Source organism: Mytilus trossulus, chromosome 11 (genome assembly GCF_036588685.1).
Source record: "Mytilus trossulus isolate FHL-02 chromosome 11, PNRI_Mtr1.1.1.hap1, whole genome shotgun sequence".
NCBI lineage: Eukaryota > Metazoa > Mollusca > Bivalvia > Mytilida > Mytilidae > Mytilus > Mytilus trossulus.
The window spans coordinates 2746524-2764307 of NC_086383.1; the positions used below are offsets into that span (position 1 = coordinate 2746524).

Here is a 17784-nt window from a genome sequence, read left to right on the forward strand (position 1 = left end):
TCATTTTGACTTTGAGGACTATGAGGTGAGGTTGAGTCTATTGCTTCATGTTGAAGGCCTCATTTTGACTTTGAGGACTGTGAGGTGAGGTTGAGCCTATTGCTTCATGTTGACTGCCTCATTTTAACTTCGAGGACTATGAGGTGAGGTCAAGTCTATTGGTTCATGTTGAAGGCCTCATTTTGACTTTGAAGGCTATGAGGTGAGGTTGAGTCTATTGCTTTATGTTGAAGGCCTCATTTTATCTTTAAAATGAAAAACAGTAATATAACACTGTGTGGTTTTTTTGTAATTACTCCATACTCCATTTTGATATATCACTTCTCCATTTTTCATACATTGACCATGTTGAATACTAGTATATGCAAAATGCAGGTGGTAATGTAGTTTCAAAGAATTTTTTTTATGATGTTCAATATGAATAATGAGCCCTTAGCTGATAATTCTGCTTACAAAAGTCAATATACAACATGTACCATTTCTATCAACTATCCCATTTCTTACATTTACAAGTTAGAGCAAATATGGTAAATTAAAATTTATTATCCTGTTAATGTAATCTACATGTTGTTAATTATCAGCCTATTCTATTAAACTTAAAGCTGTAAGTATTTTTAGAAATTACTAATTTATGACAATGACAATCAAATTTTGTATTCAAAAGTGGGTTGTGGTCCACTATTTTCTCTCCAGTTTTCAGATTGACCTCAACAATGGAGGTTATAGATCGGTCTTCAATATCGTCACTTTCTTCACTGTCATTGATTAGTAGGAAAAGAGAATCTCCGTGTTTGATTATTCCGTATGATTCCTGCAACCTTGGTATAACCTGAACCGGTTCAAAAGCATTGTCAACAATAAACTTCATTACCTTGCCACTTTGCCGTCCTATGATATAGATATTGTCGTTTGTACCAACGGCATCAATAAGATCATACATGTTTGGAACTACACTGACAATTGTTGTTGATTTAGTGACTGTGTCATAACATTGTACCATTTTTAAAATGTCAAAGTCTGGAGAAAATCCACCGAAAACGTAGATTTTGTCATGAGCTGTTGCAACAGATGAATCGTCAACAGCCATTTGGAGTTCACCGCATCTTTCCCAAGTGTTTAAATCTAAACAGAATCTTTCAATAGCATTTGTTCGCCTACTCGTAGTCCCACCTAAAATATAAATATAATCATCTAGTCCAATCATGCAATGTCTACAACGGGTTTCCGGTAAATTCTCCATTTGTTCCCACCGATTATCCGAGCCATCAAATTTAAAGAATGTGTTTGCTGTACTACCACCTGAGAGAAAAATAGTTGATTCACCATAAGTACATGTTGAAAAACCTATACCAGGGTATGATGGAAGGGAAGACATTTTCTCCCATTGTTTTTCGTGCAATCCATAGCGCCACATTTCAATGTGCAGTCCAGCATCACTAACATTCTGTGCAAAGCTTATAACAACTATAGATGTTTCTCTACTAGATCTTAAACGGAAATCCATGGCAGAAGTCAAGTTATCTAGCTGAACAGCTGGATTGCTTTGATAAACAATAGCATCTTGCACGAATGGTTGCAAACAGTCCTCTCGCATCAATGGAAAATGTTCTATGAATCTTGTTAAGCAGTCACCAGAAAGAAGAGGAAAGTTACTGCATTTGAATAAGTCCTCCAAATAGCATTTTCTGTTCTCAAGGTCATGTTGAAACCAATGCATCAAAAACTCACATACCACATCCTCGGTAGGTGCACACAATTCTTCATGTTGTAACAGAAATATGACCTCGTTTGGTTCTAAATGTAATGCTTCAACTGAGTTTGAAAAATCTGAAAAGTTTGAGAGCATATAAACTTCACAAAAATTTCTAAGAATAGTGCATTCTGGGTATTCCTTGGATGACATGTTCCATAGTCGTATAACATTGGAATTATCTAAGTTACTTCCTAATGTCAACTCACAAGTTTCTCTTAAACAGTCGATTTGCAGATAAACGGCTATTGCTAAAATCTCCTCTGCAGCCATTGGATCTATTTTAATGTTACCGTACAGATAGTCTAATACTTTTGAAATACATTTTGACTCCAAACCCTTCAACTCAATAATGTTTTTGTTGCTTTCAACCATTCCTGATACAAACATTCCCCGGAAGTAGTTTGAAAATGCACTAAGGATAACTCTGTGACAAGGAAAGGTTTGACCTTGGACATCAAGGACAACATCATGGAACAAGTCATCTTCACGGAGATGTTGCATTCCATTTTGGAAATCTTTTAAGTAAAGTTTAAATGGGTTGCAGGTTTCCATGTTGGTTTATTCTTAATATGGGCTATCAACCCTTGCCCTGAAAAGAAAGAAAAAAAAAGATTATCTTATATCAACAGACTTTATTTTTTATATTATTAGGATCAATGATATTGTTGAAGTGATTGACGGTTATCTTGAAAATATTAAAAAAAATCATAATGGGTTCTGCTGAACCCTATGTCTGCAATTGCTTCTGCCAGTGTAAATGAGTAATAGTAATATCTAACTTTTCTTGAGATACCTCTTTCTCGGTCTTGAAGATAAGGTTCTGTCCAAATTTCATAACAATCCATGAAAGTTAACAAATTTATCAAGTCAAAAACATTCAAAGATCTACATCATGTTACTTGTACATGTCTGATATATATATATGTTTCTATGTTTGTGTATAACCAATGTGTACTGTCTTGGTATCAATCCTGCGATTTGGATTTCAAACCAATAAAAATTACTTACTTGTACATGTACATGTTGTACACCTACTTACTGTACATTTATCATAAAAATACTGCAAAAGAAAAAACATATTTTCAAAAGTTTGTTTCAGAATTTATCTCTTTATCTTTATTGTGTTCTTGTGGTGTTTTTTTTCATACAATAGCAGTAAATAGTTAAAACCAGAAATATCATATTCCACCACATTCTTGCAAAATTACGTTAACTGTATATTTGGTGCATGATGATAACATATGCACTTTCTTCTAAAGGGTAAAAAAATTCGAATGATATTGACGATTTTTTTCCAAAATTGACAATAACAATAATTATTTTCGACTTCTGATGAATCATGATCATGACAATAAGGATAGTTTGACGAATCACGGGTTCAATTTAAATCAATTTGACGTTAACGGTAGCCAAAAATCACTGTTTGACATCTGACGGTAAAGGGCAAATAGTGCTACCTTCATTAACTCCACCAAAAATTAGGTGTAACATACTTTTAACCATTAGAGTGCCACGGTTTTTTGGGGTAAACTACCGTTGAGTGCCAAGAGAAAGGCCCTTGATTTCAAATTTCAACGGAAAACGTCACAAAGGAAGCGTAACAATGCATATAACGACGGTCGACGTTTGTCAGTTAGATTTTTGTTTGATAATAAAGGAAAATGGTCAATCTAGTGGGTGTTTAAGAAATATGCAAAGTTTATAGTAACCTATTAGAGCAGAAAATATATATATATAAAAAAAGGATGCAAGAAATATTATAGTTCGTGGGAAAGAGCGAATTTAATATTCTTCAGAAAGAAGTATATAAATGTATCAAAATTGAGCTACGTCGAATAGAAATCGATCTTATGCAAAATCTGTTAATCTACAGAGGGTCTGTAAGTGTTTCAAAACTGAGTTGTTATAAGAACCCTACTAACAGTCCAAAATTCATCTTCTTTTTCGTATTTGAATGTTCCAAAATCAAACAAAGTCTTAAATTGAGTCTTATATACATGCACATATATAAACTCACTTGCATTCGGTCGATTTTTATCAGATGCAGCTCTTTGAAACTATCTTTTATGTCAATACATTTTCCGTTTTACATGATATTTACAGGAGTACACGAATTTGTGTTTACTGTTTGAATCCTTTCAAATGTACATGTTATATATATAGAAACTTTTAAATTTAGAATTTGATGCACAATGTAATCACGACGTTACTTTGCCATTCCCCTATTGAACAGAATATAGAATTCCGCAACTTTACAGATCTTACTTTGTTTGGTTGATATTCAGACGAATTATATATACAGAATGTGTTTTCAGCCAATGATCCGATAAAATTTGTCGTAGTGTTGTCACTGGTTCAGACGTACTTATTTATTGTGCAGTACATGTTACTGTATCGTTACCCGTAATTTTATAAAATTAAAAGAGTTACACATTATTTAAGAACGATAAAAGTGACACGCACATGCATATCAGCAGCAGCAAATAAAACAATTATACTATGAATTTTAAAAGCAGGTGTTTGGTATAAAACAAAAACCATTGAATCACCGATGAGAAGCCGCGGTTTGAACAGGTTTGGTTTTATAAAAACAAAAATTAATAAATTTTATAATTTTAACTGCACATTCCACAAGGTCATATTTGCTTTAGCTGTGGGGTTAACTTTTCTTAGTGACAGGCATGTTGAAACCCTCCCACGACCGTCCAATGGCTATTCAAGTGTGTATAATAAAATACAAAACTTTGAAGAGTACTCACAATGCAGTTGCGAATATTAGAACTCGGGCACTGATTTTTTTAAATAACGAAATATACGTTTTGATCGAGGACAATATCAATTCATGATTTTTTGTTTTCCTCTTGTTTATATTTACGTCTTACTTACTTATATACAATTTTAAAATCTAAAATGTAAAAGTGCAACAACACTTTCTTCACACTTTAGATAAAACGAGCAATGATTTTTATCGTGTTATTATTGTTATTAAATATCTTATTTTCTTCTCCCGGGCCCTATATTTTCTTTCCCGGACGCTATTTATTTTCTCCGGGCTCTTTTTCTCTTCCCGGGCGTTTTTTTAGGAGGACTGGTTTTGTGTTACCCTTTATATCTTCCACACTTTTTGTTCTCATTTCATCCACAAGCAGTCGTGATTTGTACGATGGCAGAATGCGGCCATGAAAGAAAAAAATTATGATGTTATCTCAAGATACATGTTGTTCCTCATATTAATATAATTTTATTGCTATGTTGAGGGAACGAGATAACTACCTTGAGGGAACGCCATGATATCTTGAGGGAACGACATATCATCTTGAGGGAACGCAATAACTATCTTGAGGAAACAACATTACATCTTGAGGGAACGACATAGTATCTTGAGGGAACGACATAGCATCTTGTGGGAACGATATAACTATCTTGTGGGAACGACATAACATCTTGAGGGAACGACATATTATCTTGAGGGAACGACATAGCATCTTGTGGGAACGAGATAACTATCTTGTGGGAACGACATAGTATCTTGAGGGAACGAGATAACTATCTCGTGGGAACGACATAGAATCTTGAGGGAACGACATAGTATATTGAGGGAACAACATATTTCTTTTTTCTTTCATGGCCGCATTCTGCCACCGTATATTTGTGTAGTAGGGATCAAGCCATACAATTTATGGGCGGAAGTGTTTGTTGACCCCTTAACTCTTTTTATTTTTTTCCCATTTTTGTATTGTTTTTTTCTGTCTTATGGATGTACAGTAATATTTTTTTTGCTATTGGTTTCAAATATTTAACACATTTAAAATACTAAATATATATTTTGAAGGCACATTTTGTTGGATTTTACTTTTGATAAGAAAGAAATAGAATTGTTTGAAGAATATTTGCAGATAATTGAGTCATCTAATGTTTTTAATTTTCTCCGGAAACATGTACCCTGTAAACGTTATCAGAACATATGCACGTGTGTGCTTCGAAATTTTGTGTGCTATAGTTTGTCCTTTTATACGTTTGTTTTGTTTAGCTAATGACACTTTTTATATAAATTCAAATTCATTCAGTGAACATATAGTACATGGAAACAGAAACACCGACAACCACAACAGAAGATAATTTGAATAGTTGATACAGGGCAATTTAAAGTTTATAGTTAGAATAAACAAAAAATACAACTTCCCTAAACAAAACAACAATGCGACATCATTTTATTTTCCGAATATAAAGAATTTCAAACATGGAGAGTTGTCTCATTGGCACTCACACCACATCTTCCTATATCTATATACCAAGCTATCAGGTGCCCTCGCTTGCTCAATTTGAATAAACTGAGAAATTCTTTTTAGAATTTTTTTTATGACTTCAAAGAAGGAAAATCTTCTTTTTTAGTTATATTATTTCTTTTAGTACGGATAAAGTAGTTTTGATGATGAACATAATTAACATTTGTAAAAATCCAGTTTTATCTGGCTTTCTAATTTGTTCCCCGTTGGGTAACGTTAAACTCTGGTTCTTCATCTTCTTCTGACAGGCAAAACCCGAATCCACGGCGTTCACGCCGCCCATTTTCCAAATCAAGCACTCTGGCACTAATGACTATGACGTAATGCTTATTATTACGTAACGTCAAAATTCCGTTGGCCTTTGGGCCTCAGCGTGGCACTCAACGGTAGTGTTTTTGAATAGGCCGGATAGGCCCTATGGCAGAGAAAAGGTTAATCCCAGTTGGCAGTTCACCCAAGACCCTAAGGCATTCACCCAACCTAAATTAAACCTAGGGTAGCTAATTCTGGTCGAGACCCAGTTAAATAAAAAGGCATAGTGGGAACGAGGTATAATACTTGAATACTTAAAGACCGACTCAGAGGTGGATTGAATCATTCAAGTAACAGCAAATTTATATAGACAGTTGTTATGGACAGGGTCTTATCTGGAGTGCTTTGGTATTTTGAGCACACATGATTGAAACACTCTTGTGAGTTACAAAAAAAAGATGTAATATGTCTTTCAACTTCTTCAATAGAACAAAAGTAAATTTCTTACATTTAGTCTCCTATTTTTAAAAGTATCAAATTCGTGTTTACACAAGTTTCGTTTGTTTACAAAGGGAGATAATTATCATCTATATCCCAATATCGGAATGGATGCAAAACATTTCCGTATTCAGTTGATGTACAGCAGTTATTTTGCAACTGTGTACATAGAATCAGAGACATATAATACAATTATGTATTATATGTCTCTGATAGAATCTACATAGCCTAATCAGCAATAATCAGCAATGGCAAATTTCATCACGCTGATACTATATGTCATCTGGGAAATAATAATTTATAATAATAATAAGGGAAAATAATCATTTATAATAATAATAATAATAATAATAGGAAATAATAATTTATAATACTAATAATGGAAAATAATCATTTATAATAATAAAAAAGGGAAATACTAATTTATAATACTAATAATGGGAAATACTAATTTATAATACTAATAATGGAAAATAATCATTTATAATACTAATAATGGGAAACAATAATTTATATTATTGTATAGCAATATAATATTCCCCACAGATCGTAACCAAAAGTTAGCGTGCAATAAATTCTAATATTGCACTAGTGCAATAAATCTTCAAAATCCATGACGTCATCAATGTTTAAATCTTAGTTTAGACCAATTTTTGCTTCCAAATATTATATTGCTATACAATAAAAGGGTTATTGCATGAATATTGGGGAATATTGTCCCTCGTAGAACATATATTGCGCTCGCAAGCTCGTGCATCTACTCGGGACAATATTCCCCAATATTCATGCAATAACCCTATAATACTAATAATGGGAAATAATAATTTATAATACTAATAATGGGAAGTAATAACGTTCAAAAATTAATAATAATAATAAATAATTCAAACGGGCCTCAGATGTATTCATGAACAAAACAATAGACGAAAAACGGATGTTTTAGTAAATGGAATTTTGTTTGTTAAAATGCTGACTTTTTAAGGGACTCATTTGTATGCATGTATTTTTTTATACCGTTATTTATATTACTAGTAGATGGATACCTTATTCTCTAAAATATAAATACAGAGAAAGTACACTTTAAATACAAACACAATAGTATTAGTTGAGGGTACATAAATCATTTGCGCAGTACGATACTGTAAAATGAAGTACAACTTTATCCTGATTTTAATATAATATGATCACATATATAAAATTGAGAAAGGAAATGGTGAATATGTCAAAGCGACAACCACCCGACCATAGAGCAGACAACAGCCGAAGGCAACCAATGTGTCTTTAATGTAGCGAGAATTCCCGCACCCGTAGGTGTCCTTCAGCTGGCCCCTAAAAATATGCATAATAGTACAGTGATAATGGACGTCATACTAAACTCCGAATTATACACAAGAAACTAAAATTTAAAATCATACAAGACTAACAAAGGCCAGAGGCTCCTGACTATAGTAAAATCATTTAACTTGATATAAAGAAAGTAAGACTGTAAATTTACGTTTACATCTGAGAACAGTATCAGTGGCTGATCCAGAAAAGGGGGCCGGGGGCTGGAACAATTCCTATTGTTTGGCCGTTCAATGCAATTGCATGGGGACATATAATTCCAACCCCCTTTATCCTGGGTTGGGACCCCTTTTTTAAATGGCTGAATCCGCTCAGATCAGATTATATATGCCAAGTTCCTGGTCAACATGGAGGGATTGACCTTTTAACTTAATGAACATACACAGTTTTCTTAAAACTTGGTTTTATTTTAGTATTAAATAGTGAGAAAATTGACATTATATTTTGAATTTCTGAAAATATACTTTGAAGAAATAATTTTCGTTCGTTCAGCAATTTCAAAAACAGCAAAACAAACAATTGTTATTTGGATGGAGAGTTGTCTCATTGGCACTCACACCACATCTTCCTATATCTAACCAATAAATTAATTTGCTATATCAACGGAATTCACATATTCACATATATATAAATAACATTGGACTCAGTTGAAAGGCATAGATTACAAACTTTATGAAAAAGGCATCATGCTAAAGATCGGTTGGAAACATCTTTTTCTGTTTGGTTATTTTTTCCGGAAAAATGTCAATATTCGGGTATATGAAATTTTGTAGTTTTTGTTCGTGAATGGCGCTTAATTTCTAACCAAGGAATTGTACATTTAGAAAAATATAGAATTCATTGTTCTAATTAAACATATCGAAATCTAAGCTTTCATTAACGCATATGTTTCTTTTTAAAAGATAAGGATATGCGGTACTCTTGCCTATTGGACAAATATCAAATGAAGTGAATATAAGCAATTCACGATAGTCAACTGCATGTATGTAGTACGGCCTACAAAAATGAGAGAGAAAAGAACTTTTGCGTATTTCAAATGTGCGTATTGATCAACATGCCAACATTCCAAGGACAAATAACATGCAATCAATGATCATCAATTAACATCAATTGTCACGTAAACTTAAAATAATCTATAATGGTTAGACTTCCGTTTGCATCATATTTCCAATTGTAAAACTGTTTGAAAAAGCGGTTAACTCTGTGAATTATTTTCTCTTTTGCTAAATGTCAAGAGTTTTAGACCACTTACTTTTGCTTCTTTTGTATTTCTACGGTCTGGCAAACTGCGTTCAAATATCTATCTTGAGCCATGAAGAAAAAAAAATAGAATGCTGACAATACACTAGCCAAATACATAGTATTAGCTTTCATCATGAGTCACGCAAACAAGTATTTATTCAATAAATATGGTAACGACCTTTCTTAGAACACTTATACTTCCCGCTGGAACGCTTCCTAGAAAACGAAACGTAGCGGTACTGTTTCAATACGCAAGACAATGGCTTTCATATTTGTGTTCATTATGGTGTTTCTCACAAGTTATACCATATCTTTAGCCGAATAATTAAAACAATATTTTTGCAACTTGTGCGAAAAATCGTATCAACCCGTATACATGTAAGATGATGATGGCCAGATTAAAAAGATTGCAGTCTGCAAGAAACATGTAGATCGAGAAATAGTAAGTAACTATGTACGAATATCTATTTATGCAAAAAGAGCCAAAAACGGTATTCTGTACTTATATTAATCTTTCAGCAACTTTTATGATACCATATTTATGATATTTTATTGGACTGTCATCTCATTGTCATGTGATTACGGACCATTATGCGTATACATACGCAAACAATGCAGTTCAGCTTCCCTTTTAGTGTTGTTAGTCCGGCCTCACATAAACTTCACTGAATCCCGTCTACTAAGACACTTACTGATAAGGCTCTGGTGGAGAGTAGTGTTGTCTCATTGGCAATCATACCATATCTTCTTATTTTGATAATAAGATGGGGGCCTTGTTGGTGCCCTGTTCGAAATTTACAAATTATTTGACCTTGAAAATCGTGCATGCAGAACTTAAGGGAAAACAATGAAATCAAGGACCACATTTGAAATGCATTCGTAGGACTTCGGACTGTACATTTTTCTATTCTTATATTTATTTATTTCAAAAGGCAAGTAAGCCAGGGGCCGTAAATTGCCTGCCCTGTAAGGGGAGGCAGTTTATTATCGCCGAGCAAAAACATTTTGGACCCATTCCATTCAGAAAAGGATATTTTTTTTCGGCAGCAGTCCTTTTGCGCCAATCACTGTTTTTCAGGGATACCATTTGCGTCAAATTTTGTTTTCCAAATGTATCATTTACGCATGCAAATAATCCGCGGGAACACATTTGCGTCAATTTACCTGTACACATATCTGTCATAAATATAAATGATTAATTATTTTTATTTTTGGCTTAAAAAGTACCATATGATCGGAGATATTTCACCATGAAGATGAGCATTTGGAGAGAAATGTCTTTGAATGCAGTAGACAGTTAACGTACAGAGAGACTCAGAGAGAAGAAAAAGTGTTGCTTTGCTGAATATTTAATACAAGATATGCCAAAAGAGAAGAAAATATAAGCTTTTGCTGATTATATTTTAGCCACATACGTTGATGACAATTGTGATTTGCTCTCACTATCCAAATGAGCTGTACAGTCATTCCAAAAAATTGGGTACAATTCGAATGTAAACACTGTTAAAAAATTAATTTCAACTGAGCAGAGAGAGAGTGCTGTATTCCTCTGTGTCTATATCTAGTCTGTCATTTTTTTTAATTTTTACTTACACCATTTTAGTTGTTTTCAAGTTTTAGCATTTTTTGTAAGCCAAGGTAAGTATGAACGTATCGGAGGTTAGTATTGTATAAAGTGATCTTAAAAATTACATTAGAGCAAAACACAAGATTTAAATCCAGGCTCATGTGAAATGGTTTACATTTACCACCATAGCAAACTGATTTATACGTATTATTCTGTATATATTGAAAGCAAATGCCAATTTTAAGGTCTGAATTAATATAGCGTTTAAAAAATAATTCAAATTAGTAGTTTCCACAACTTATTTAGTAATGAATTTAAACTAATGAAATGTTATGCTGTATAATATTTTAGTTTCATAATACAACTTTCCAGGAAAAACCCTATTTTATATGTTTTGAATCACTTGTATGTATTTTTTATGCTTGTATTAATCCACACCCCTATCTTTGTTACGGAGGTTAATATCAAACCAGTATCTAAATGCTGATCCATAGTAACACTAAACTCTTCAATGCTAGCTTTTCTAAACAATTTATTGACATTACAAACTAAAAAACTGTTTTCTATCAAGTTATATGTTTCTTTTAGTCAAATGGACTTGTTCTTGTCAAAATCTCCGTAACGATTCATGAACTTTCACTCAAAAATATGTTTTACCCGGCTAAACCGAATACTGTTCAACTTAATTTTCTTAGCTCTATACAGATAATGTCATCTTCCTTCACACTATAATGTATAATAGTCTTCTTTCCACTTAATACATCTTAACTATATAAAGAAAAACACAACACAAACTTATGTTGTTGACTAGCTCGAGCACTGCATATTGTGAGCTGTCGATTTAATAAGACAAATGATCAATACAAACATATTATACACTATACAATGTGAAAACAATAACATCATTGTTCAACAAAAATATATACTCATCAATGTTGACCTTTTGTATTAGAATAACTTAATAAATGAATGTTTCGTGGCCGCCCAGGAAAACCCCTTTTAGGAAACCTGTGTCCTTTTGTCCATGCCAACGAAACTCTAAGTGTTGGACCTCACTTATCAAATGAGAAAAAGAAAAACATAATTTTGTTTGTAAATATCGAAATAGAAAAGAAAGCGAGTCATTAGGACTCAAGGGCTATGAAAAGTTTTGGTACAAAAGTCTAAATACGATTACTACATAAAAATCAATATATTTATCAAATACAAAATTATGCAAATCTTTTTTCCTTAAAAAAACCTTAAAAATACGATGTTCACAGTACGAAGTACAGGCTAGAATTAACTATATAAAACAGTCACTTTACAACCTAATTTTTTGGCGCCTAAAAATTCCTACGCTTACACGTACATGTATTACACATGCGCAAGAAGACAATCAATTCCCGTTATACTTATGTGCCTCGGGAATTTTTTATTATACTCAACTATGAAGTTTTAAGGTCAAAATAGTTTCATTTTGAAAATTTCTATCCTCCATAATGACATTTAAAACCTCCATAACGGACAATTCCAGTTCTTACCAACAGCAAACATATAAATGAATGTAAATATTGGAATTAAATGACAAACAAGACAACATAATTAAACATTTTTCTTAGTAAATCCTTATAGAAAAAGAGTAAAGTCCTGTTATAGAAAAAAAAAAATCCAAAAATTTCTCATGATCCTCCGTAACGTAAATCAATGATGTCGTCTATGATTGACATCACCTTTTGATATTTATTAGTGATAATTGATGGACTGATTTGGTATCTATAAAAATGTACAAGAATTTCAATTGGTATGATCGTGTTTACGTGCATGTTTAGATTTTTTTAATTTACATAACCTCCGTTACATTGATGAGTCCTAAATGATCTTGAAAATGTTTGCATTAAACCACTGTTAAAGTTATGATTGTCGTCGTAATAACACAAATTGTGTTGTAGACTATTTTACATCTAAGAAAATGGCTGATATAACGTTTATTAAACGTTATAATGTTGCTCACATAAAAGGGAAAACACAAGTTAACCTACTTTTCTCAAAACAACATTTTTTTTCTCTAAATCTGTATTTTGTTTGTCTGTTTCCTTTATAATAAATGTTGTTTGCTACAAAAATGACTTTCGGCAGTGTCAGCAGCCGCTGATAATGATAAAAAAGTCTGACAACTTAACAGTAAAATTGCGTCACGGAGGTTATTTAAACGGAGGTTAGTTTTATTCACATTATACATGGAAATATGTAACAATATTGTTGAGTTGCTTTCTCAAACTGATTATTGAGAAGCTTTATGGGTGATTTCAATGAAATAATCATCATTTTGATTTGTTTTTGGTCAGTACGTTCCAAAATACGCGTTACGTAGGTTTGATTCTTATATGCGACAATCGAAAAAAAGAGAAAAAGAAGATTTTTTTTGATTTTTTGTTTCATTGCAATAAAAGATAAATGTAGGATTTTAAAATTTGATGTATCAACTTTGCTTAAAGTCACTTTGGGCATGATTTCCAATCATATAAATATGTTTTGACTGTACCTAAAGATACGTTACGGTAGGTTATACGTTTATCTACGGAAGCCGATAAGGGCCATTCAAAAAAAATATTTTATGTCGTAATTACGACATAGTATGTCGTAATTTCGACATAACATGTCGTTATTACGACATCGCTATGTTGTAATTTCGACTTAACATGTTGTTATAACGACATCGTTATGTCGTAATTTCGACATAACATGTCGTTATAACGACATCGCTTTGTCGTAATTTCGACATAACATGTCGTTATAACGACATAGCTATGTCGTATTAACGACATCGCTATACTAAAAGAATATGTATTATGGAAATTTATCCCTTTTCGAACCCATTGTATAAAAAAATTTAATCAACGTGTGGTTGCTAGTGATCTCAGAAGATCATTGGATGATTTTAAGGGTCATGACCTTTTTGGCTGACTGGATGAACCAAAATATGATAACAGGTGTTAATGAAATTGACAACTTCGTGCAATGTGAAAGGCACTCGAAGGGGATTTTCGGTAAAGAAAAAAAGAAAATGTCTTTTTAATCATTAGAGAAACAGATTCTTACATAGTTACTCGTGGATTATCGGATTTATCCGATCTCGATAGTTAAATAATAAATTTTAAAGTACTCGCCGAGGCGGCTCGAACTTTAAAATTGATAATTTAACTATCTCGATTGGATAAATCCGATAATCCACTGGTATCAATGTAAGAATCTATATATGTCAATCAGACATGAGATCTATAAAATATATAAATTTCTTATTTAAGGTATCCAAAGAAGGTAGCCTAGGATTTTGCGACAATGCAAATATCAAACTTTACAATATAGATAGAAATCTTTAACCAATGAATTCAAATAGCAAAAGTTATGCAATTAACATATATATACTTCATAAGCTTCATGTAAATTATTTAACAATAAAATACATTAAATATGAAATTTGGAGTTTTACCAAGGGAGCTAATAATTAAATAATAACACTGTCTGCCACACATCATTTCGGGGACTCTCCCTCTGGTATCTTTTCTCTCTCTTTTATAGCTGACAATTCGGGGGCTTTTCTAATTATTGGGGGTATTATGATGACCTATAATTGTTAATTTCTGTGTCATATAGTCTCTTACAAATCATAATACATTTTCTTATATATATAGCGATGTCGTTAATACGACATAGCTATGTCGTTTTTAAAACGACATAGTTATGTCGTTATTACGACATGATATGTCGAAATTACGACATAGCGATGTCGTAATAACGACATGTTATGTCGAAATTACGACATAATTATTTTTTTTTGAATGGCCCTTATCGGCTTCCGTATTTATCGGCGACATTGGTTTAATGGGTAAATCAAAGTGTTTATTATAACTTTTGATTCTAAAATATTTTTGTGGATAAAAATCAATATAGTGTCAAATAAAAAAAAGCAAATCTAATCATTATTTAGATGAAATAAAGTATTTTAATTCACACCGATATTTGGAGTTTTTCTTGGCGACATTCGGAAATCGTGAGATTTCCGTATATTGAATAGAAAACCACACAAATATATTTAAGATATACATCACAAAATAATATAATTTTATTTTAGTAAACATATTAATCACTTAGAACACGAAAAAGATTATCTGTGACATATGTTAAGCTTGCATTTAGTGGTTATTTGCCGGCAACACTGTAATTTTGTAATTGTACCCATTTTTTGGGAATGACTGTGTAACTCTATCTAGCGCAAGACGTACTAGTAATGGAGTAGACGCATTCCACGGGGAATTATTATGAACTGTTTTATGCATTTCATCCTTGTAGTTCAATGTTTGTCTTTTTGGACAATAAAGTGAAGTAACAAGCTACTACATACATTAAATTAAGAAGTACCATGCATGCAGCAGCAGTAAGAAGAAATTATTTTTCAAAAAAGAAAACATTTGCCGTGTAAACTGCAGGTTCCAAGTCCAAATAAAGGTGGAGGGAAGTCATTTTCTTCTAATTGTCGCAATCGTATGCTTTATTTTTTTGCGCAATTGATACCATGTAATTTTAAAACAGGTGGCGCAAACAGTTTTTGCGTAAAAGGACGCATTTTTTGCGCAAAAATGACGCATTTTTGGCGCATACGGATCTCATCCATTTTTTCGGGCCTTTTCCTTGTATGCAGTGTATCTCCCAATTACGTGTCCCGGTAGAGTAAAATTTGTTTTCGCTTTATCCTGCTTTATGACTCTTTACAAGCTATTTTTACTTTAGTTTAGGGAAAAATTTGCAAAGAATTAAAATGAAAGCCCCTGAAGTTGTTTATTTGACTGTCCAAATCGAACTAATTTTGATATCGTTTCAAAGACAAACATTATTAAAATGAAAATGAATCCTCACCAACTCATAACTTTATCTATCAAGTTCAAGTTATTAAGACCAGAGACATATAATACATTGTATTATATGTCTCTGTTAAGACGTAACAATGTTTGTATACACCCAAAAAAAATATTCTGGCTTTGTCAAATGCTAAAGGTGATTTTTTCTGACTGGACGATTCCCATCTTTTTAGCACTTCTATGCATTCAATATTGCCAATATTGACACTTCTATGTATGCAGATGCAATAGTATTTGGTGGGAAAATTTTATGTGTGCAAAGGAGTTGACTGATTGGGTACCGACCGTTCAGATCCAAATATTGAACACACCTGCATGCCATTCATGATTAACCACCTTGTTGTTTTAACTAACAACCAGCTGTGCTATAAAAATAATGCATGATTTTAACCACTCTTTTCTTTTCAGTGTTTTTTTTCTCCACTTTTTTTTTGCGTCAGCTCGCAATAGGAGGCAACTGCCAATATGCCTCTATGTAATTCACAGCCCTGTTAAATAATAAAGTGTACCAGCTCCTGCCATATTTGCTTAGTTAAAATGTGATTTTTACCTCATCCTCTCCAGACGAAGTATGGTTTGGAATGAATGACATTCAGAATGAAGGACATTGGTGTTGGTCTGATCATCATGGCTATTTTGTACCCTTATACTTGTATTCTCTATATGCTCCCTGTGGGCCCTTCATTTGAAATAAAATAAATCTTATCTTATCTTATCATAAATATGGACTTCAAAATTGCATTCAATTCAAAAGATTTGGTCTACTCTTAATTATCACTCAGCAAAAGAAAGTGTGCAGACTGATGGACAAACATGTGCTTCACTAAAACCCAACAATTTTCAGGCTGTAGTATCATATACTCAGAATGGCCAACACAGTTTCATCACATAGGTCAAGAAAATTGAAACTTCAGAATTAAAATAATCAGTTGTCTTTAATCATAATAATAATCAATAGACATTGTAGTATTTATTATTATTCTTTGTTTAAAACGAAATACAATAATATATTATACATTTTAAAGCAACATTCGATTTCATAATTTTATAAATAGCAAATTTTTAAAAGTTGAAAACAGGAAATAGTCAAAAGTACAATGGAATAACAAGACTTGCATGTTTTAACTGAAAATTCAGAAACCTTTGCCATGACTTTATTTTAGCGAAATATTTAGGACTGAATGCATGCAGGTTTTTCAAAAATAAAACTTGCCATTTCAAATTTATATAACATTATTTTTATTAAGTATCTACTAAAATTGCAGTAATTAATCTGATGTTTGAGTCAGGGTGATAAATGCACACTAAACATATCTAAATTTCAGGTTTTATTTCTTGTCATTAAAAGAAGAAAAAGATTTCTAGCAATTTTGAAAGTGAAATAACAAAAAAACAGCTGATTTCACTGACCAAATATGATTGCTTGCAAAACAATACTGATTGAGCTATTAGTGAACTTAAATATTCAATAACATTTCAGCTTTGAATGTCTTATACCACAAATAAATAATAATGCCTTTTTATTTCATTCTTTCCAGTAGTGGTGTGTAATACCAAGGATTTGTATAGTCTAACTATGACTATACATATCCTTGGTAAAACAATAAAAAATTATATCGTAAGATATTTCATACATGCTATTAAATTAAAATACTTATTTCAATGTAAATGGATATATAGAATAGAGATGACATAAAAAAAGCTGCAATACAGATCTTTTAAGAGAACAATTCGTCTTTTCGTAACCTAAAGGAAAAAGGGAAATAACATCACATCATGCAGTGATTAAATTTCAATTGTTTGGGTAATTTGATAACCAATCACAACACTTTAAGAAAATATAACTGTAAATTCAGATATTTTAGTGATGTTTTTATTATTGCAAAAAATGCAACAGGGTTATAATCACAACACTTTAAACTTGCATTCTGAATTTATTTATAT

At 32.2% G+C, this 17784-nt stretch overlaps 1 protein-coding gene across 1 annotated transcript; it reads right to left on the bottom strand.

The window, feature by feature from the left end:
* Nucleotides 1-513: 513 nt before the first annotated feature.
* On the bottom strand, nucleotides 514-6873 carry LOC134690643 (kelch-like protein 24). The gene is made up of 2 exons (XM_063550629.1): nucleotides 6800-6873; nucleotides 514-2342 (listed from the first exon to the last, which is right to left on the bottom strand). Exon 2 carries the CDS (start codon nucleotides 2303-2305, stop codon nucleotides 578-580), a length of 1728 nt encoding a protein of 575 aa, XP_063406699.1. The 5' UTR covers nucleotides 2306-2342; nucleotides 6800-6873; the 3' UTR covers nucleotides 514-577.
* Between the last annotated feature and the right edge of the window lie 10911 nt (nucleotides 6874-17784).